This window comes from Vigna angularis, chromosome 1, assembly GCF_016808095.1.
Source record: "Vigna angularis cultivar LongXiaoDou No.4 chromosome 1, ASM1680809v1, whole genome shotgun sequence".
NCBI lineage: Eukaryota > Viridiplantae > Streptophyta > Magnoliopsida > Fabales > Fabaceae > Vigna > Vigna angularis.
In genome coordinates this window covers 47,725,392-47,748,437 of record NC_068970.1, presented here as the reverse complement: position 1 = coordinate 47,748,437, position 23,046 = coordinate 47,725,392, and the positions used below count along the sequence as shown (strand labels likewise).

At 34.0% G+C, this 23,046-nt stretch overlaps 2 protein-coding genes across 3 annotated transcripts; one reads left to right on the top strand and one right to left on the bottom strand.

Moving 5' to 3' along the window:
• The first annotated feature begins 1,481 nt into the window (after positions 1–1,481).
• Positions 1,482–2,955, top strand: LOC108321019 (protein LIGHT-DEPENDENT SHORT HYPOCOTYLS 5). The gene has a single exon (XM_017552641.2). The coding sequence runs from the start codon at positions 2,050–2,052 to the stop codon at positions 2,743–2,745; it is 696 nt and encodes a 231-aa protein (XP_017408130.1). The 5' UTR covers positions 1,482–2,049; the 3' UTR covers positions 2,746–2,955.
• Positions 2,956–16,432: 13,477 nt separating this feature from the next.
• LOC108321035 (cell division control protein 2 homolog) lies at positions 16,433–22,764 on the bottom strand. Of its 2 annotated transcripts, none has more exons than XM_017552663.2 (8): positions 22,514–22,760; positions 22,205–22,389; positions 21,319–21,439; positions 20,419–20,592; positions 19,534–19,697; positions 17,698–17,785; positions 17,568–17,621; positions 16,433–16,704 (listed from the first exon to the last, which is right to left on the bottom strand). In XM_017552663.2, the coding sequence occupies exons 1-8, from the start codon at positions 22,520–22,522 to the stop codon at positions 16,615–16,617; spliced, it is 885 nt and encodes a 294-aa protein (XP_017408152.1). In that variant the 5' UTR covers positions 22,523–22,760; the 3' UTR covers positions 16,433–16,614. The 2 variants fall into 2 exon arrangements, 1 of the variants encoding a protein (XP_017408152.1); XR_008250682.1 differs by lacking the exon at positions 16,433–16,704 and adding an exon at positions 18,039–18,131 and having other exon boundaries at positions 17,603–17,621; positions 22,514–22,764.
• Between the last annotated feature and the right edge of the window lie 282 nt (positions 22,765–23,046).

Genomic DNA, 23,046 nt, shown 5'->3' with positions numbered 1-23,046 from the left:
ATTTTTATTTTGAAGAAATCAATGACCTAACCTCATTATTGGTGCAGGGAGCTCACCGAATAACATTGAACTCACTCACCCATCTCAAAAAAGGAAAAATTCAACAAAAATAGAGAATGGGAAGCAGTGTTCATCTAGTTGGGGAGTACAGTTGAAGTTTCTGTAAAAATTACCCTTTTTCCTCTGGTAATCAATTACAGGGGTCTTGTAATTGATTACCAGAGGAAAAAGGGTATTTTGTACACAAACTTCAACTGTACTCCCCAGGTAGATGAACACTGCTCCCCAAAGTCGTTTTTGTTGTTTCATGAAATGTCATTACGTTTTTTTATTAATGTATGTGCTTTTTAATATTGTTATAATTTTTCATTACTCAATACCCTTCATTATTTCGTTTATATTTGTTTAATATTGAAGTATTCCAACTTTAAGTGTTCCTTTAATGATCCATCCATAAAACCTTCAAAAGACAGTCATAACGAATCCAAAATATTCTTAGGGAGTGCTTAAGCCATGTATGGGTAGCACTCTTTAACTTTCGGTACAAAAGGAGATTTTTCTACTGGTAAGCGATTACCAGCTCCCTGTAATCGATTACAACAACATCAGTTCTTTGTCAATCGTGCATGAACTCACTTCTCAACCCAGAAACACCTTAACTTGGTCTTTCAATGATGACGAACAAACAACTGCATAAATGGAGGAGGGAGAACACTCCTATGAAGAGAGAAGTTGAAATGAAATTCAAATCCCTAAAATGGAGAGAGAAGACAGTGATAAGGAGAGAAGATAGAGTTCGAAAACGAAGAGGGCACTTTCGGAATTCAAACTTCAACCCATTCCAAATTAGATTTTAAATTTAAAAAAACATTCAAATTCAACCAATTAAAACTTGACATGTGGCGTTGTCAAATTTTTGTCAAATTGGCGTTGTTAGAATATCGCGATCGTTAGTTATAGATGGATGTGAAGTGATCCTTGCATGCTCGACTAAACAGCACTACTAGTGTTTTGTACCTGTTATTATTATTATTATTATTATTATTATTATTATTATTATTATTATTATTATTATTATTATTATTATTATTATATATATATATATATATATATATATACTTAGTACGTATTTTTAATAAATTTTATTGACTATTATAAAAAGAAGTAAACGAATAAAGACGTAAATTGGTTTATTATTTTTATGGTGAGGAATTCATTTGATTTAAATTGTAGTTAAAGAGGTAGGGCTAAAGAACTTGGGTAGTTTTGTTTTGTTGTGGAGCTTAAAGCCATGGAGGAAGGGAAAAGAAGGAAGAGAGATGAATGATTGAGAAATGAGAAGTGATATTCAAAGTGTCATCACTTGGTTCTCTAATGCATGGACCCCTCTTTTGTCTCCCTATAGCCACCTAAAAAACTTGCCTACCCCTACATAACCCCATTACCATTGCTTAAGCTTTCTAAATTCTTCCTTAGCCCCATCCCTCACCCTTCGATTGAGTAAATCCCTCGCTAACAAACCAACAATTTCAACAACACCATCTTCCATCTTATCAAAATCATGCCAAACTCCTACCTCTTTCCCTTTGACCATACCTCAACAATTCATAACCCAATCATTTTTCAAAATCACCGACTTCAAATTTCCTTCAAAGCCAGCTAGCTATCAGCTTTAGACAATCCTAACCAAACCCACCTGAACTACAGTACCCTAAATTCACCAAAATATACCATCTTTATATATAAACCCTAAATACATTATAAACATCTCTTTAACATTTTTCTTTTCTTCTTATCTTCTTTCTATATTAATCACATCACTTATCATCTTTGCACACCACTTGAAGTCGACGTTTTTCATAACTCTATATATACACAGATCTTCCACCAAACATAAAACACATCTTGTACTAAAATCACTCACACGCACACCCCTGGTCCCAACTCTAATCTAGGAGAAAAAAATACAAAGTGCAACCCGTAACATCACATCCATAGGTGCTACTTCTTACCCTAGAATCAAAATCCCTCCAAAACAACAACTACAACATGTCCGCCGCCGTGGCCGCCGCCGCCGCTGCCGCCGCCATGTCGGGGTACCACAACTCCACTCGGAGACAACACACTGATCACGACTTGCCCATACCGCCGCAGCGAGTGTGCGTGCCGCCTCCTCTGAGCAGGTACGAGTCCCAGAAGCGGCGCGACTGGAACACCTTCGGCCAGTACCTCAAGAACCACCGTCCACCCTTGACCCTCTCCCGCTGCAGCGGGGCCCACGTGCTGGAGTTCCTCCGCTACCTGGACCAGTTCGGAAAAACCAAGGTGCACGCCGAAGCCTGCGCCTACTACGGAAACTCCCACCCGCCTGGTCCCTGCTCGTGTCCCTTGAAGCAGGCCTGGGGCAGCCTGGACGCGCTGATCGGGAGGCTACGCGCTGCATTCGAGGAGCACGGCGGCGCTCCGGAGATGAACCCGTTCGGGACACGCGCGGTGAGGCTGTACCTGAGGGAAGTTCGCGACGCGCAGGCGAAGGCGAGAGGCATAGCGTATGAGAAGAAGAAGAGAAAGAAGGCTGAAACGCACGATGATGTGATGAGCATGATGGGTTCAAGTGATGGCGCTTACTGTGGTTATGGTGGTGCCTTTCTTCCTCAGCAGGTTTTGTCTGATTCAAATGGGACAACTTCTTCTTCTATCCCTGATGGCCTTTCCTATTTCTCTTCCCACTGTGGCTTCAATTGATTCTGAATTCTGATGCGTGCTGCAAAATCAGTGCTTGATTATGATAGGATATAATAATATTATTATTATTCTATGCTTAGTGAGGTGTGGTAGGGTTCAGAGTTGCACCAACTGTGGTCATTCTTAGAAGCTTTTCAGAATATTGTCTCATTAATACATATAGCAGGATTTCGTTCTATACATGGTTTGCTGAAAAAAAGTTCTAATCAATTCCTGCATTGTAGAACCTGCAAAATATTTTAGAATATGTCTGAATTTCATTAATAATAATACCCTTACTCTTGTTTATTCATTTTGAACTCATGTAATGGTTATTGTTTGTTGATGAATATATAGTTTTTCGCTCAAAATAAGCTACGCATTCGTTTAAAACTGAGATTTTTTTTTACAGAAATTGGTTAAGGAACTGGTTTAGTATTTTTCGATTTTAACAGATATTATCGTCTCATTTTATTAATGTTCTATTCCATTTTTCTCGGAAAGGTAATGATACAATTGAAAGAAAAGAAATAATAGTCAATGTTGGTTTTCAAATATAACAATAAAATCCTAGCTTCTTAATTACAATTAAAATCAAACAGATGATGTAATTGGTATCAAAAGTCGACAAGAATTATAAGTGGATTGCATGTTGTGGTTAGGTAAATAAAGTTTCATATCAAATCCACAAAAAGAGATTTGCAAATGATTATAGCCTTTAGTAATTATTACTTATTTATTCAGTAGAAAATACTTTTTCATTTTGTAAAACTTAAAACCACTAACGTTTCTCCCTGATGTAATTATTTCAACACTATTTAAGCAAGGCATATGGTAAGTTTGGTAGGATTCAGATCCAACATTTTAAATTCAATACAATCCAAACTTAATATTTAAAATTCATGATCATTTAACATATAGAATATATTGAATTTGGATAATTCATAGATAAATATGAATGAATTTGTAGGTAAACAAAATAATATAATTTAAAAAAAAATGGTTACACATTAAAATAGTCACTACAAGAATTATTGAAATTATTAACAGATTATTATCAATGACTAATGATTCGTTGATAACACATTTAACGACAGATTTTCGATGAAATAGAGAACATATAGTTACTGACGAGCTATGGTCATCAGTAATGGACTTCATACTTACTGATGGATACATCTACTGGTAATACCGTCGATTAATGTCATCAGTCATTATCGAAGAGCGATGACCGTCGGTAAGTCCTTCAACTTTATGAAATCAGAAATTGTTTTCCCTTCTCTCCCATTTTTGTTTTCTAGAAACCCTCTCCCCCAACCTCCCCCAATCTGAAACCTCCCCTCCCCCCCCCCCCCCCCTTCCTCAGTTCCTCTAGGCCAACCGCCAACCACAACTGTAGTCAACCCCAATCGTCGTCAACTCCAACCTTTGTCTCCTCCGTCATTTTTCCTGCAAATCGCAATTCCTTGGTCGTTCTCCCTTGTGTGGCGCAGCATTGACCAACTCTTGGTGGGTAGTGGTGGTGTCCGACGGTTGCAGGTGGCTCTAAGTGTTGCTAGGTGACAGTGGGCATTGCGTCACGATGGTTGTTGGCAGTGGAGGATTCGTGATTGTCTAGAAGCCCTAAATTGGCGCTAGAGGTCTGCTGGAGGTAAGTTATGTTTAAGTTTGGTTTTGGAAGGGTGTTTAGTTGTGTTATTACACTTAGGTGTGTTGCCAATTTGGAATCAATTTATTATTTATCTTAAATTACTTACTTTACATGTGTTTTAATAGCAGTTGTTATAGGTTTGGTTTTTGTTGCTTTCTGCATTTTTTTGCACATCATATGATCACATCATTCATTATAGGATTACCATTCCATGCATTGCTTCACTTTTATCATGAATTCATATTTGTCTTGCATTTGTTATCATGCCATAGTTTGACTTTATTAGTGGATTTGAGAGTCTAGAATGGTTTTAAATCATTCATTTCATATAAATTTTCTTTTCAACATTGTAATTATACATTAGGCATTGTAATTGCAATCTAAATTTGTTTCTCATGATTTTTTATTTTGTCAAGGGAAAGTTTGTGGTTGTAGTAGCGTTCGTCGAGGGATTGTTGCTATCAAATGTCCGTTCTTATTGCATCTTTGTCGAGGTAGAGTTTGTGGTTGTCCACAAGTCTTAAACTATTAGCTGCCTCACGGATCATCGAGGTAAGTTTTGAGTCCTTCTTTGTTTGTATATGAATATATTTGTGTGTCAATGTTTATGGAATTGGATATGCATAATTGCATTTGAGTTGTTTTGTTTAAGTGCACAAGGTCTAGGTTTCTATTTAACTGTCACATCTAAGCTTTTAGATACTGGAGTAGTAGATAGAAATTGAGCAATATTTATTCATAAATACCAGTCTAGTAGATAGAAATGGAGCTACACATTTTAGTGGAGCGACCCAATAAGTGCAAGCGAGTGACCCGACAAGCTGCACATTTTAGTGTAGCTTCACAACTAATTTTAGTCCATATGTGTCACCAACGAGCAAGGTTGCCAAACGTATGTCAAACAAGAGTGAGAGACTGTTAAACTGCTTTTTAGTCGCCTAAAGCAAAACAAATTTTGGTCCCCACTAATGTAACATAGGGTTGACCAGAATATCAATCCTTAGACTCGGTGAAATTAAGTTTAAAGTGTTTGGTATTTACTAATTATCTACTGGACAAGGTGGGGCCAATTAAAAGAATGAAATTAAAACAAAATGACTAATTAAAAATGCATGGTTCTATCTAAATGAAACTAGTGAATACAAGCAGAACAAGTATGAAATGTATTAATATGTAAAACAAATAATGCATGAGAACAGATGATCGCAACCCCTTTAGGGACTTTCCAGCCAAAGAAGTATCAACTTCAATCTAAGACCAAGAAAAGGAAGTTGAATAAGGACTTAATCTTTTCTTTCTAAGTCTTAGCATGTTCTTCTTTAACTAATTCCATTGTTTTGTAGGACAATAAAAGTTGGAAGGATACTAGGAAGGTTACCAAGTAAAGGAAAGAAAAGGAAGCAAGTAGAAGTGCATGTTGCAGCCAAGTTGTGGAGCTTCTTCTTTTTGGAGCATGTTTTCAACATTTTCCATGTGACATAGGTCCAACCGTGTAGCATTCTTCACGTGTGCACATTGTCCACATTTTCCACATGGAACACACGGCCAACTTCTGTTGCACATGTCATTTAGTTCATACACGTTTTGATATGTATCCAGCACGTTTTAAATGAACTTTGTGTAGCTTTCTCTGCACGGATCATAGCTCTTCTTCATCTATAAAAGAAAGCTTGATCTCTTGTAAAATCCAACTTGAATGCCTTACTGAAATGCTGCTGAGATTTGTCCAGTCATTCCTTGCTTCAAGTTCAACCTTTGTGCCTCTTTAAGCACGTTTTCCTCTAGCTTCCTTCCCCTTTGAAAGGCTTTCGGAGTTAGAGACTTCACTTATACCACATACAACACTGCCAACCATTCCATCGAACACCTGGCATGCACCGATAGCTTCAACCTTGCTTTCATTCCGCTGTCACTTCTGGACCGAGAAGCCACTCCATTCTTCAAGGTGGAGGTCGCTTCTATCAACAGATGTAAAGAATGGGAAGAGTAATGCAAACTATAATGCATAATCAGTAAAAAGTGGAATGCAAAGTAGATATATGGTAAGTATGATATACAAGAACATAACATAATATGAGGAGGATAATTCGAAATGAAAAATTATATTTACAACTTCTACAACTACTTTACAAAACCTAAGAAGTAATAAAGACATTGCAGAAATCAAATATACAAAGAAATTACTACAACTAATCTCTACACTAATTTTATATACTATTAAGTATCTAAAAATTACTTTACTTTCGAAAGAACTAATAATATCAAATCACACATACTGAAAATGACAAACAATTAAAAGCCACAGAGTTTGACATGAATTGAACTTCAATTCTACTTCAAGAAGACATCTTGATTCAGTCATGCCCACTTTGGGTCATGTAATCTCCATAAAAGGAAACCAATATGTGTAGAGTACAAGAATTCAATTCATTAAAAACAGCCTCCAATACAATGAACAAAAGAACTGCAATAAAGAATCAGAATCACTAAACTAAAGGTAAAAGGCATCAAATAAAGTGCAATATAATCATAAAATTGAACAAAAGCAATAAACTGAAAATGTAAAGATTCATTAAAAGTTGAAAATGAAATTACACAATACCAGAAATCAACAAGAACTCTCGCGGCCTGTCACCCTCATAAAATACTCCGTGAAATCCAGAAGGGAAGTAAACTCTACTCTACAAAAAGTGAATAAACCCTATATATGCAGCGTCGGTCACCCACTACGTTCTCTACTCTATATTCTACAAAACTAAAAACTCGAAACTAAAGAATGTAAGTTATAGAGTGTAAAACTGTATATATTACATGGTAGAGAATCGCCTTTTATATAGGGTTGAAGAAGTAGAGGAAAAAGAAAGAAAAAGAGGAACCTTGACTACACTTGAATCTTATCTTCGACACTTCCTCCAAATCGAACGACTCTCATTGCTTCTTTAACTTCAGCCCTCTGATCATTTGCCATCTTCACCGGTCAAGGTCACGTGCACGAGCTTTATGTAAATGACGTGCCGATGAAGCTCTCCTCTTCTTCTTCTCCCATTCGTTCTTCTTTGGAAACCCTTTCTCGCATCACTCCAAGCCTTAGCTTCGAAGGAGTTTTCTCCAAATGAAATGCTCGAGAGAGTGTTTCTCTCAAATGAGGTTCTCGAGCAATGATCCCCAAGGCAACAAATACTTCCACAGCCACAAAACACACCGCATCACTTAATCTGCATGTCCAAAACAGTGCAGCCCAACTCATGTCAGCGATAGCTCAACTATGCACATCAATTTCACTTACAACAGCTCAATGTAAAAAATAGTGGCCCAAATTCAATGCAGTAGAGCAGTAGTGGCCAATTAGAAACCAGGGCCCAATTTAATTACATCAGCCCCAAAACAACCCAATCTGTAGAAAGAAAAAAAATGAATTTAAAGAAGGGTTAAAATGAAATTAAAAGAAGATAACCTATTCTAGAAACTATTTTTATTTTGGTTTCTAAAATTTTCTTCTAAAAAAAATATATTTCTTTCAAAACTAATTTTATTTACTTAAAAAGAAGAAATTAACTCTATTTTTATTTAAAAACTATTTTTAGGTATTTAAACTAATCTATTCTATTTCTAAAGAGTTAAAGACTAAAGAAACCTAAGAAAAGATTTTTAACAAAGAAAAATATGCAAATCTAAAGTGTTATCAGAGATTGTAGTGTTTGATGTTCTATAAGAATGGTGAATGGTGTGACCTTCCTAAGGAGGTTGTTGACTTGGTTAAGAAGGATCTTGAAGTCAAGAAGGTAGTTGTAGAGATAGAGTTAAATGTGCAAGGTGTATCTCACGACAAACATTATAATACCAACAAATAGGAAAGTGGAAAAAGTCCTTACTCGTATGCGTCTAACGACATAAAACTACATTTAGAAGTTGAAATAAATAGAGTGGATTAGTCCAGATTAAGTGAGTGTGATAACAACCTCCTTAGCTAGGTTGGGCTAAAACTAGGAGATATTCATGGAGAAGGTGTTTCCTTGATCATGAATGCGGAAGTAGAGTGGGAAAAAGGTCCAAGTTTACGTAGTTAGGGTTGGACAAGGTGATATGCATACAGTTTTGGTGTATATGGTGATGGTGCAGTGTTGTTTAATGGCTCCAAGAGAGGTGAGGCCAACCCAAGGAGGAATGTGATTAAATGGGCCTCTAGGGTTGCTTTAGTCTTGATCTAGAAAGTGTATGGCCATAATTTGGCAGCATAACATTACATTAATCCAAGATGAATACATGAGAGGAGACACCTTTATTTATAGGGTAAGGGTGTATCCTAAAAACCCTAAAAGAATGATCTTCCACCCTTGCACTCATTGGCCAAAAATGAGGCCTTCGAAGGAGTGGACAAGTGTCCATAAATCCTCTCCAATGAGGGGAGGACAAGTGGTCACTCATAAATCACAATCTTCTCCATTTCTAGAGTGTCATGTGGTCACTACTAAAGCTAAATCTTCTCCAATGGAAGCATGAAACATGACACATACTTTTCACATGGTTTGGATGTCTAGCTTAAGGAAAATCCTATACTATTTAGGCCCTAATATAAGCCTTAAACAAACCTACCTACTTGGCCGAAATACATGGCCTAAAGAAATCTACACTACTTGGCCAAAATACATGGCTTAAAGAAACCTATATTACTCCAAGCTATGCTCCATGATGGCTCCAAAGGTGGTCCAAAAGGTAGAGTTCAGACCACTTTCATGGATGACTTCAACTCTTATTGTAGATTCTTGATCATGGCTAGGGGGTATGTCATCATCCTCTCTCTCCTAAAAATTATTTGCCCTCAAATCTTCAACTTGGCTTAAGGCAAACTTCTGTATCTTCTTTGGAGTCATTATGTCTCTTTTCCATTGAGGTCAAATACTCATCTTATAACATAAATTAGAATAAGTGTTATGATAATGAGTAAATGAAGAATTTAGCTCCCAAGAATGATACACCTTAAATCAAATGAACGATCAAGGTCTTGGAGAGTAGGAGCATCTTTAAAGCTTTTATTTGTCTTGTGTTGGATGCATATGTTTGAAAGAATATCCATTCCAACACATGAATCAACTTTTAGGGATATGCCATCATATCTCCCTTTTGAAAAGGATTTGTCCTCAAATCTTCATGTTTTTTTATGACAAAAACCATTTTCTTATTATTGGTTAATTTGTGTATCTTTCCATCGGGATCAAAGATCCATATGCAAGTGTCATCAAACATAAATCCAATAATCTTATAAGTCACAAACAACATGTATCTAGATGAAATATTTGAAGAAGACCTTATGTTAATTTCAAAAGATTTTACTTGAAAACTTTGAAGTTCTACTCCAAAAAATTGTTTGTGTTTATTTTGAATTAGTTGTATCCTAGAAGGTAACATCAACTCAAAGTTTGATTTGGAAAAGTTTGAGGAGCTAAAAATAGTGGGAGGTGAAAAAGAAAGTGAAATTTTTTCAAAAGTAAAAGTTGGAGTTATGAAAGATGGATAGATGTATTGAGAAAAGTTCAAGGATTGAAAAACTCCCTTCATCATCTTAGTCTCAACCTTAATTATGGGAGTAGTAGGGGGCTTTAGTAACTCTTCCTCTTCTTCTCTTCTCTCAATCTCTTCTTTTTCTCTCTTTTCTTTCTCATTCCTTTCTTTTATACTTTTCTCTTCATACTCTCTACTTCTTTCCTCCTCCTTTTCCCCTCTTCTTACTTGCTCCTCCTTCTCTCTTTGTTCTTTCTCTCTTTTTTCATGCTCCTTATTTTCTCTTTGTTCTTTCTTCCTTCTCTTGTCTTCCTTTCTTCTTCTCTTAATCTTCCTTAAATATTCTTGGACTTTTTCTTGTGTTTCATTAAAAATTCTAAGTTTTTCTTCTAAGGTAGCAAGATATTGTTTTCTTTTAACTTTTTCTTTCTTTTCTATCTCTCTCATTTCTTCATCTCTTCTTTGAATCTCTCTTTTTCTCTTTTTCTTCAAACTTCATCTTCTCTTTCAAAGAACCCATCTACACTTTTTAGGAAAAAATTCCTCTTTTAATGAGTTCTCTAATCTCACATGTTTGCTCTTGGTTTCTTACAAAGGAAGAAGGAACAAATTTTCTTCTCATGAATGCTCTCAAGTCACACCAATCTTTAATTGGAGATTTTCTACCTCTCTCAACCTTAGATTGATTTTTTTTCCACCATTCTCTTGCACGTCCTACAAGATTAGAGATGCATAAACTAAGTATATGATATTTACCATGCCTAACCAAGAATGGATGAAGCTATTCTATTCTTTTCTCCCATGCTAGGTGTGATAGTGCACTAGTATTCTCACCAAAGAATGGAAGATCACCCTTAACTTTATAATGTAACTCATCCTTACCATGACTTAAATGCAAGCTACTATAAAAACTCATTTGTTTGAAAAGAATTTTGAAAAACAATTTTCACAAATACTCTTACACATTTTTAAGATTTTCGAAAATGACTTATGCAAACAAACTTAGTATATTGATAAACAAATTTTTAATCCCCGAAAACGGAGTCAAAAACTTGTTAAGACCTCGGCAAGTGTACCAAATTGTATCAAGTAATAATAAATGGTAAGACCAAGTATCGTTTCCCAAGAGACTCACGACACTAAACAATTATGTGATTAATCAACTAATTAAGACTTTAAAGGACAAATTTTTGGGTTTTTAGATGCAAATAAAATAAACATGAATGCAATTTGATCAATTGAGGCTAAACACAAGAATGAATGGATGAAGTTGATGATATTGTTGTTGGGTTTAGATTTCACCTAATTTACTCTCATGCATATATGAATTCAAAGATCATGAAATTGAATGAGTTAAATTAAGCATGCATAGAGTATAGAGGAAAAACCCTAACAATTAGTGAAGTAAAACATATATAATCAAGAATCAATTCAATACATGAGAGTTTAAGAGGTTACATCTTTCGCAACAACAAATAAGGTTTAATTCTCCATCGTCATGGAAGAACTAGATGAACAATGGAATGAAAGAATGGAAGAGATAGAAAAACCCTAGAAAGAGAAGAGGAGAGTCATCACCATCTCCAAATCTACCCCCAAGGGGTGAAAAGTGTGTTTCTGCGCTCAAGCCATCAAAAGATACAATCCCTAGGACGTGCAAGTCCTTAAATAGCATAAAAATAACAGAAAACAGGTCCAAGCCCATAAAAATAACAGAAAACACCTACGTCGTCGGCGCTCAGCGGTAGCTGCGGCACTCAAAACTAGCGCTCATCACAACTTTTCCTGCACTCTGGTTGACTTTTCTACACTCTAGTTGACTTTTCTGCATTCTTATTGACTTTTCTGCATTCCAACCATTCGGTACTTTAACTCTTCTTTCAAATCATTCCAATAGCCTACAAAATCAAGGGAATCTAGCACAAAATCATTAAATTCACCTTCAACTCTCTTATTGACAAAACTAAAGCAAAAATATGAGTTAAAGCAAGTTTCTAAGTCATAAAGTGTGTTTTTAATATCAAAATTAAATATAAAAATAACGATTTTTCAACCGGTATCATATATCAAATAAGAGAGTTAAGGAGACAAAAGGATCTTAAGCTCACTTCCAGGAAAGACAGGTGAATCACTGAGGATTACTTAAATACCAAGTATTTCCTAGCCAAAGTTAACTTTAAGTCCTCTTGTACCCTAATAGTTACCGATAGGGAAATTACCAATGGAATTGTCACCGTCAAGAAATCGTTGAAAATTGTTTATTACCAATGGATATTGGTTGTTTTTTATGGATTGTGTTAGTTGGTATTTTCGTTTTTTTAGTGAGTATAGGTGGGGATATGGTTAGGACGGGGATAAAGTCATTGTCGAAGCTGCTAATTTAACTTTCTCTAATGGAATTTCCTTTCTTAGGGTAGATTTCAAATACCTTAAAATTTGCGTGATTGCCTTCATATGTTGCTCATCGAGGTTATGCATGTATTGACTTACATTGGTTAATGCATAAGCAACATCAGACTTTGTGTGAGCTAAGTACATGAATCTTCCAGCAATGGTATCACCTTTTATTAATAGGTACTTGATTAAGATCTACACACAACTTTAAACCTTCCTCTACTAGTGTATCAATAGGTTGACATCTTGACATTCTAATTTCTTGAAAAAGACTTGAGGAATTTTTTTCTTTGAGATCAACAGATCTTTGCATTTGATCGAGATACTTCAATTCCAAGAAAATATTTAAGAGGACCTAGATCTTTCATTTTAAATTTCCCATATAAATAGTCTCGTAGAACTTTCTTTCTTCAATGTCGTTTCTTGTAACTACCATGTCATCCACATATTCTCTTTTGGACTCTTTGCAAATTTATTAGATAGTTAACATATACATTAGTTTTTAAAGGGTTAACGTATCCCACAAGTACTCTATATTTATTAATTTATTCTTTGCTAATAAAAAAAGTACTTTTACACCACAAGTATAATAGTTATAAATAATGTGGTCTACAAGATAATTACATAAATAATTAAATCAATAAAATGCACGAAATCAATATAATAAATTTTTAAGAACAATGTAAACAATACTTATAATATGTAGTGTTAGATATATTATTTTTATTTTATATTTATCTTTTATCTTTAGTTATTTTGTTATTATTTTTTATTTGTATTTTGGACTTAGCTCATATTTATTATATTATAAATAGAGGACTTATGTGTATATTTAACACAAGGGAGATTAATCACATACATGATTTTCACTATATTCAACATGGTATCTAGAGCTTAAGGTTCTTTTCAGGAAAAAAAAATTGTTGCCTTTGATACTACACTCACATTGTTGGCGGCGGCGTTATCTACCGTTGTCGGTGGTGTCATCGTCTATCGCTACCACTATAGGAGTTCTAGTTTCGACTGATGATCACATGGTTTTTATTGTCTCAGCCAAGCGACAACATGCCATCAACGACGCCTTCATTGGAGCTCTTACACGCTCTTAGGTCTTGTTCACTTGAATGAATTTGGAGGAGAGTAATTGAGGGGATTTGAGAGGATTTGAAGATAAATTTTTTGTTGTTTATTTGAGTGAATTTGGAGGTAAGTGAGAATGAATTTGAAAATACAGTTTGTGAGAATTAGTGTAGGATTTGATTGACGTGACAGATTAAAAAAATTTACTTCCAAATCCACTCTCATTTACCTCCAAATTCACTCAAATAAACAACAAAAAAATTTATTTTCAAATCCCCTCAATTACTCTCCTCCAAATTCATTCAAGTGAACAAGACCTTAGTGCCTTTTGAAGTTGTGGATCTGCTCCCTTTTTCGTCGTGCACGATGGCATGTGTACTCGTAATTTAGAGCGTCAATGTCGCTCGTTTTCCTCTTTCAGGTTCATTGTGCATTGTCGCACGTCCCATCTCCTCTCAAGTAGCTATTCAAAGCATCGATGTTACTTTTTTTCCTTTTTCAGGTGCTTTGATTGAAGAATCTTAAATTTTTACGATTTCTCTTTCTTGTTCATCCATGGCTTCTTCCACTATCGTCTCTTCTAACCTCTCTTTTATCACCATTGTGTTTGACCCGTCTATATATGTTTTTTCTTCCACAGAAAATATGGCTTTTGTTAGTTTATTTATAGTCGTGGTGGCTCTCCAACAATGATCTCTTTATCCATTGGATGTCAACAATGCATTCCTCAACGGTGATTTGTAAGAAGAAATTTACATTGAGCAACCTCCCAGATTTGTTGTTCAGGGGGATTCTTTTGGGTTGATATTTCGTCTTCTATGTTGTCTTGCAAATCATTAGCAATTCGGTGTTACTGGAGTACAAAAACATATATTTTCACTAAGTATTTATGAATTATATTAGTAACAAGTTTGATACATACAATTTGTATGCACTAGTTTGTAGGGGAGTGTTAGATATATTATTTTTTTTATATTTATCTTTCTATCTTTAGTTAGTTTGTTATTATTTCTTTTGTATTTTGGACTTAATCCATATTTCTTCTATTATAAATAGAGGACCTATGTATATATTTAACACAAAGAAGATTAATCACATACATGATTTTCATCATATTCAACTTTTAATGTGAAAATTTGTATAATAAAAAAGTGTTCAATGTATGAAAACAAATATTTCATACTTAAAAGAACTAAACAAACAAGAAAAATTGATATTGTTTTCACATATTAATTATCTCGTTCAACAATTTTCTCTTTAGGATGATCTTAAGTCAATATTGACTTGAATCTTTTTTGCCAAGTGATTGTTACCAACAATCAACAAGGATAAACACTACATGAACTTACTCCTTGAAACATGTTACGTGAACATATTTTCTGGATTCCCTTTTATATCAAACTTTTACAGCTTAGTCCTCTTATCGATTCTAATAAATTTATATTTGATGATAATATGCTTGGTTTTGTTCAGGATAAACTTCGTTAATTGACAAGTGCACTAAAATTATCATAAAATACGATACTGAAAATCCCAATCAGTAGACCCTTCATAATGACACGTAAAGCACGTTATAATATAAATGACATCTTTCCATTGGTTTTGTTGTGTAGAATGATGTCCTTGTTGTCTTTTACTCCAGTTCCCTAAATCACTCCTTCACATTGCCCATGGAGAGCTTCATAAGTTAGCTCGTTAGTTAAACAACAAGATCTTACTAGTAATAGCAGTTGTACATTTGACCTATGTCAATATGCTTTTTTTATCATCCCAACCATTATTGATTCACATTCTATCATTGGGTTTAGGATTTATTGATTCTCATTCTTTACTTTAGAAGAAAGTCTTATACAGCAATCTTCTCTTGATTTTGTCCTAGTAATTATAATAATGTAATTCTTGAATTTCTTTGTACATAATTAACTAACTTATTTTGATTTATATAAGAACGTTATTGAAAGGTTATATAAAAATAAAAGCAATTACAATAAATATATGTATATATATATATATATATATATATATATATATATATATATATATATAATATCGTCATTTGTGTCCTTTTACATTCATTATTTATTGCAAGAGTTCAAAATTGATTTTGCATAAATTCTTTTATAAAGTACTTTTAGTCATTGCTAAAATTATTAAACTCTATATAGAAAATTTAAATGTATTAGACCTTATTTTAATATTTAGTTAACTTCTTGTTGTGTCTTTAGCATATAAAATTGATTATGTATGTAGAAACTATTAAAAGTTGTTCACAAATTATTTACTCATTGGCAACTAAACACCTGAACCATATGTTATTTTGTTGTGTTCAACGTATACATATAATTTATATATCTGGACAGAATAATAGAAACACTAGAGAAGTGCAAAAAACATTAGATATATTATAAAGCACATGGAAAACTCTCTAACATAAAAAATATTACCTTTGGTAATATTTAAATTAAAAGTATACTATCCCAAAATCACACTGATAGTAAAAGTCATCTCCGATATTTGACTCAGTTCATTGATGGGTTATATAGACAATCTCTTTTAAGATGTCTATAATGCATCCATAGCTGTGGAAAGAAAATCAAATTATCTGTACGTTAAAAATATTTCAAATTGTATAATAAATAATCAAAATGTATTTTGAACTACACAATCTAAATATCCACAATATATTTGTAGATTCAAAAAAATATATTGCAAATTTTGTGATCTGGAATATTGAACCATGCAATGCAAAACGTATTTTTAATCCTGAAATTTATTCTAAATTACGCAATTCATGTTTTAAAATTCTACGATTCGAAATCTAAAGTATAAGCATTCAATACCCCCAACAAAATAACCACTATATATTGTTGGTTTTCTTAGGGTATATTATTATATGTTGCTAAATAAAGGTACCAATTTGAGCAAGCGGATTACAAATGAGAAGGGAAGTGAATTTTACATGCTCTGTGCCAATGGAAGTACATACCTGTTTTACATGCAGCATTCATCAGTGGGTATGTGTAACACAAAGCAAACTGAAAATTTGCTTGTTTGCAATGCACGGAAACTAAAACACGAAATAGGTAATAGGTAATAAGATCACACTCAAGCTGAATCTAAAATATGTAAGTAACAAATAAATGAAATATGATTCTGTCCCTAAGCATTGAAGTAAAAAAAGCAAGGGTAGCACACATTTATGAGTCAAAACGCGTAAATGATACATATACTACTAATATAGACACCCCAGCCTTGAAGATAAGCATTCAGGGGACAAATTTAATGTCTTTGAAGTATTCATGCTCAAGAGCGCTCCTGCCAGTAATTCTTTTGCTGGGATCCAAGTGAAGCATGCGCTGGAACACAACATAAATGCACCGAAGTAAGCATCACAAAAAATCTATGTAAAATATTTTGAGGAAGGACATAAAACTATTAACAATTGGAATAAAAAATTTATTTATATAAATTGCCAACAGTTAAGAATAAACTTATATAAAAAATTAAATTGTACAAATAAATCAGAATATTTATCATTATAAATTTTCATTACAATATATTAAAAAAAATTATTTATTTTAATTTAATCATATAAAGGTATGCATTTTTCCAGTATAATACACAAGCTAAAAATAGTAGTTAATATCTATTAAAAAGCTCATTCAAAAATACGAATAAAGATGGGGCTTAAATGTCACGGGACCTTTCACTAAGTTGAATAAAGTACAAAATAATCACACCATACAGGTGGTAAAGCTGGTTGGTGTGATTAGAAGAGACAACTAATATTGGGTAAAGCAAGGTGGCTATCCAGAGGCCATTCATTACTATCTCCATTTCAAATTAGAATAGGAAAAGGATAATCACGACCTACGAAATCCAGTAGAATTTATTTGAGACAAATCAACATTTGGCATGGTTCGCCTTTCCAACTAATTTGAAAGGTTTCTAAGCTATAATCAGATTTGTTGGGGCAAATATAGGTTGTTCTCACCATCTAGAACCTAGTGAGAAAGATTACCATCTAACACCTATGCTTACTATTACTGCTTCAAAATGCATTTTTTTCTGTTTTATGCCGTTTCTCAACAGAAAAAAAAATATTCATTTCACCTCACTAATGACGAAATATATAACTAATGGTCACATCTTATCAGCATAATGGAGAAAAAAATACTATTTTATTATTTAAAAATGATATACATGATGTTCGACTTACAGAAAGAAGATCAAGACCAGCTGGATCAAGATTTGGAACGACAGTTTTCAGGTCCTGCAAACCACAAAATAAGACTAAATTCAATATTTAGTGATGACAAAATTGGGAATGATGAAATCTATTTAATTACCTTCGGCTGCCACTTGGGAAAGGCTGATTTAAAATCAGGCAATGATGTCACTCCAGGCCACGTATCTTCATTTGGTGTACCCAAGATTCTTCATACAAGGAACTATGTGTCAAAATATAAGCATACATTATGCAGCTTTGTTTATTTATTTGTTACATGCCTGTTTGGAAGCAAAAGAATGTATTGTTTGCATTATATAGATTCCAATATATAACAGTTTCTATACTATAAACTTTAAATCCATGTATTAATTGATAATTTAAAGGAAGCATTGATTAAAAAAGAAGATATCGCAGGTACAAACATTTCACACCTATGGCAGATGATTAATAATCACCTACCTTAAAATATTGTGGCTTCACCCGTCATGCAGTAGTGGTAGACTGTAGATGGTCCGACCAAAAGTATGCAAAAATAGTCCAGGCCAGACACAACTAAAACCCCGATGGGTAAAAGTGTAGAACAAACAAATATATTATAACTGAGGCTCTAATTATTTGAATATGCAAAAAAGCATATAAATAAAAAGATGACTGAATATACAAGTGGAGAGGCTATTTCCTTTCCAGGATTTGAACCTGTGACCCACAATGCAAGCAACCTTACCATTGTACCAAGGTCTTCAAGTATAATATAAAAAGGAAATTTTCTATTTATTTTATTTCCTTGATTGACATGGGTGCTTGAGGCTTGTGCCCAATTTAACCTACAACGACTTCAGAGATCCAATGAAGCTATGAATCATCCCAAAAAAGTATTTATAACGGAAACCCAGAACAGAGATCCAATAGTATTCTTAATTGTCTTTCAAATCTGAAATCTACAGTTCCCAGAGGGTGTAATGGATTAGGTCAACGTCAATCCAAAAAACCTAATGATCTAAAGGAAACCAACAAAACATGTTCAGTGTTTTACACAATCAACTCCGACGCAAACCAAACCTAATGATCCATCACTCACTGTCACACTTGCTTAAGCAAGCTGCCCATAAATCATCAACTATAATACCAATTGATAAGATCCTACTTGAGAAATCCACCCTCTAAAGCTAGCTATTAGAGGGGGAACCAAATGCTTGGATACCTCATGGAGCATCTCGTACTATTCAATGTGGGACATAGGCATCTCATAGTACGTATTATAGTACTTGGGCCTTTCAAAACAGCCAAGACCCTATCACAATACCACCGTTAAGAATTGGCATTTCAGCGAACTTCACCCTACAAAACTTTACTAAGTGACACTTCACTCAACTTCCTAATGATCATAATCCTTCATAGGTATCCCTTTCTGAGACATACACAATTGGTGCTGATACCATGTAGAAAAAAAGAACCCAATCAAGAAGAACTATATATTACTTTTCTTTTGTGTTGAATGAATATACAACTGACAACCTCTTTATATAGATAAAGAATTTGTAGTTGTTAAAATGAAATAAAGGAAATAAAAATTATTTATTCTAACCAATGTAGGCACAAAAGACGTGTTGCTAATATTGCTTAATACAGCAATAAATAAACTATTAATAAGTTAGAGTCGACTAATTCAAAAGTTAATATGTAGAAACGGTTTTATATAACATCTCTAAGTTCTTATTTTTAACTTTTGCATAAGATAATTTCAGCTTATAGAGAAAGCTTTTCTTCTTTTTTTTTCCTCATAAAAGTGCTATGAAGAAATTGTTCACGCATGCCCATGATTTCCAAAGGTATTGTATATCTTCCAACGTTGACCACATAGTGCTAGGTTGGGATTTTCCATCAACATTCACTTTGCATTAAAAAATAATGATTTCCACAGAACAATAGAAATTATAGAAAGAAGGCTATTCACCTGAATATTTTAAACAATTCATCAATCTCAGAGTCCCCAGGGAAGAGAGGTCGTTGATTTACCATCTCTGCAAATATGCATCCCACTGACCAAATATCAACTGGTGTAGAATAACGAGGGGATCCAAGCAAAATTTCCGGAGCTCTGTACCACAGTGTTACTACCTGCAAGCAATTGCCAAAACTATAACTAAATATATAAGATAATTTCAAGTACTAAATGTCCATCCACAATTATTCCTGTTCACAATATTTATATTCTTTGAAACAATCTACTCCCATATATATCTATCAATGTAATAAAATTTGAATATCCCCACTTAAAAGTAAATAAATACTACACAATGTAGCTGAAATAGCAAGAACATGTTTCATGAAAATAAGTTTTCAAATTTATAAGAAAGGAAACATTTTGACTATAAGATGGATAGATAATACAAAAAGACTGATAATCTTTCAAAGTTGAATGAGGCAATTTCCTTGTGTTAATTTGCAAAATACTGAAGAAAAATCACTTTTTACAACTCAAATAACTATCACAAGTTATTTCTAGTAAAAAAAGTTGAAATTAATAAAAAATATTAATAATCAACAACAATCAAGCATCTATAGTCTTCTCACAAGGCCAAACCACCTTATTTATTCTCTACCATCTTATCCCCAATTGAATACTAAATAAATAATGAGTCAGGAGAAGGCCAGATGCAAACACATACTAACGAACCTTAGATCAGGACAAGAAATAACAAACTACAATCTTGTGTTCAAGATGTGTTGCATTTTAGCCTCTTAGAGGCCAGTAAGTAAAGTTACGATTAGAGTTCAAAAACATTCGATCATAAAATTCTGTATGAGTAATTTCTTCTCTAGTATATAGCAAACAAACCTCATGTGTAAATGTTCTAACAGGAATTCCAAATGCCCTTGCCAGTCCAAAATCTGCAAGCTTCAGTGAATTAGTGCTGCGATCTATCAACAAATTCTGTGGTTTTAAATCTCTATGAAGAACTCTATGTGAATGACAGTAAGCAATCCCACAGAGAATTTGGTAAAGGAACATCTGCATGAAGCATCATTTGAAAATTTAAATTAGCTCATCTCGTTGTGCAATCACATAAAAATAAAATATATTCAATTAATAATAGGATGATAATCCTCGTATACTTCAATATTGAGTAGGCAGACTATGAGCAAAGGAGACAAATTCTAACGAAATAAAAAAGCTTGAGGCCAGTTCAACATCATTATTGTCAAACTGTAATGACTTGAACAAACAAAATAAAGCTTTTTTTTTTCTGATCACTATATTAGATAATATATAAACATGATACTCAACTGAAACATATGAGAATAATTAACCTGTAGATGTAGCTTATTGTTCCTAGGATTACTTTAGCACCTTCAGTTTTAAAAAGCACTTAACAGCCCAAGACAAAATGCTGGGCCAAATTTATTGTACACATCATTTGTCTTCAAAAACAAACTTTTATGGACAAAGTAATACCAACCAACTGCTATCCACATAATTGGTAATTCATCACAAATTCATGAGAAATGCATAATATGTATGGAGCTGCATTTTGACAGGCCATAGTTATGTCAAAACCATAAGCTTATTTAATCATCATTAGGTCTTACGTTTGCTCTATTAAATTTATGCCAATAAAAGAAAGAGGATAAGAGAATCAGGTGTTTGAGGGCTACAATTAGTTCTTCCTGTCTCTCATAAATATAAATTCAGTTACAGAAGGATTGAAAATCTATAAAGAAAAGACATGTCACATACTTTTACTTGTCGTAGGTCTTTTGCAAATTCTGGTGATGAATCCATGTGCTTCTTTAGATCTAAGTCAAGGTACTCAAAAACCAGATACAAACGCTTCTCACTGTGTACTACATCCTGCAACCTGTTACCACAATTTGCCAATGATAATAAGGAAATGACTAGAGACTAGAGAGAAAAATAACAATAGGACAACAACGATGAACTTAACTAAGCAAAATAATTTAAGAAACTATAGTCAACAGGTTTTCTGGGGCCACTTAATCATAATTTTGATGGCATACACAACAGCCGCCAAGTAGGTCTTTGGTAGATCTTATGAAACAATGCAAATTATGCTGGGACACTTAACCACAGGGACATTAAGTACAGTTATACATCATCTATGCATGTCACCTAAATGAAAAATTCACAGTTGTACAGTTTGTCAGACAATATATCAGTACCAGTTGACCAAATATTAAAATTAGTCAAAAGGAATAGAGTATCAAAAACAGGTTTTGTCCAAAGACACGGACAAAACCGTGAAGAATATGAATAACATGAAATGATATCATTGTCTATATGCAGTTCAATCACCAGAGGCACAAATCAACAGCAACATCATCCTACACAAGTTTAGCCATGCCGAAATAATCAGATTCCTATTTCACCTCTGTCATCTACAATAACTGAAATTCTTAATTAAACTATTCAACATTGGTGCTCTGTGCAGAATAAAACACCTTAAAATGAACACTATAATGAGACATTGAGACTCATAGTGAAGAATAATCTTCCTAATTTCCTAATTTCTATCTACAGCCATATAATATTCTTGGTCAGCACATGAATTGCTCAAACAACGACCGCCACATTCCTGAGAAACGCATGAATTGCAGATATATACCTAACAATGTTGCGGTGCTGCATTTCTTTCAAGAGAGAAATCTCACGAATGGCGGTGCTGGGAACCCCCTCATCCTCCTGCTCCAGGCGAATCTTCTTCAATGCGATGGTCTCGTTGGTGACGCGGTCACGAGCCTTATAAACGACGCCGTAGGTTCCTTCACCTATCTTCTCAACCTTCTCGTACTGAAAAAATTCACATACACAGATTAGAGAGAAAGAACCACGGATATTTTCGTATTTCTAAGACGAACTGAAACTGAAACCGAAACTAAAAGTAAAGCTTCAAAACGCAGAGCGTTTTACCAACCTGTTCCATGAAACAAGCTCTCTTATGCTCTGACAATCGCCGAAGAGGAAAGAGGAACCGTAGACGTTTGACGAGGAAGAAGACGATCTAAGAAGTTAGAAGTGGAAGAACCGGTGAGAGGTACAGTGTGTGCGGTTGCTCTCTCGGTCGCAGCCTCCTTTCTGGCGATAGACTATGGTCTCTCTCTTTCTCACCTCTTCCTATGCTGGCTATCAATTTCTTCCCTCACATCCCTATTCTTCCAGCATTCAACAATTTTTTCAACTGTTTTTTACTCTCTTTTTTCACACCTAATTTTACTTTTACTTATTTTTCTTTTCTTTCAAAACTAGTTCTTAAAGTTCTTAGTTGACATTCGAAATAGCAGAAACATGGGTATTTTTTTTTTTTTTGTAAGTTTTAAGATAAATGAAACATATGCTTCCAGGAATGTTAGCATATTTTCTTTTAATTAAGGTAGTTAAAATGCAAAATTATGGTAACCATTGCAAAAAACTTACAAAATTGTAATAGGAATCTCTTGATTTTATTAT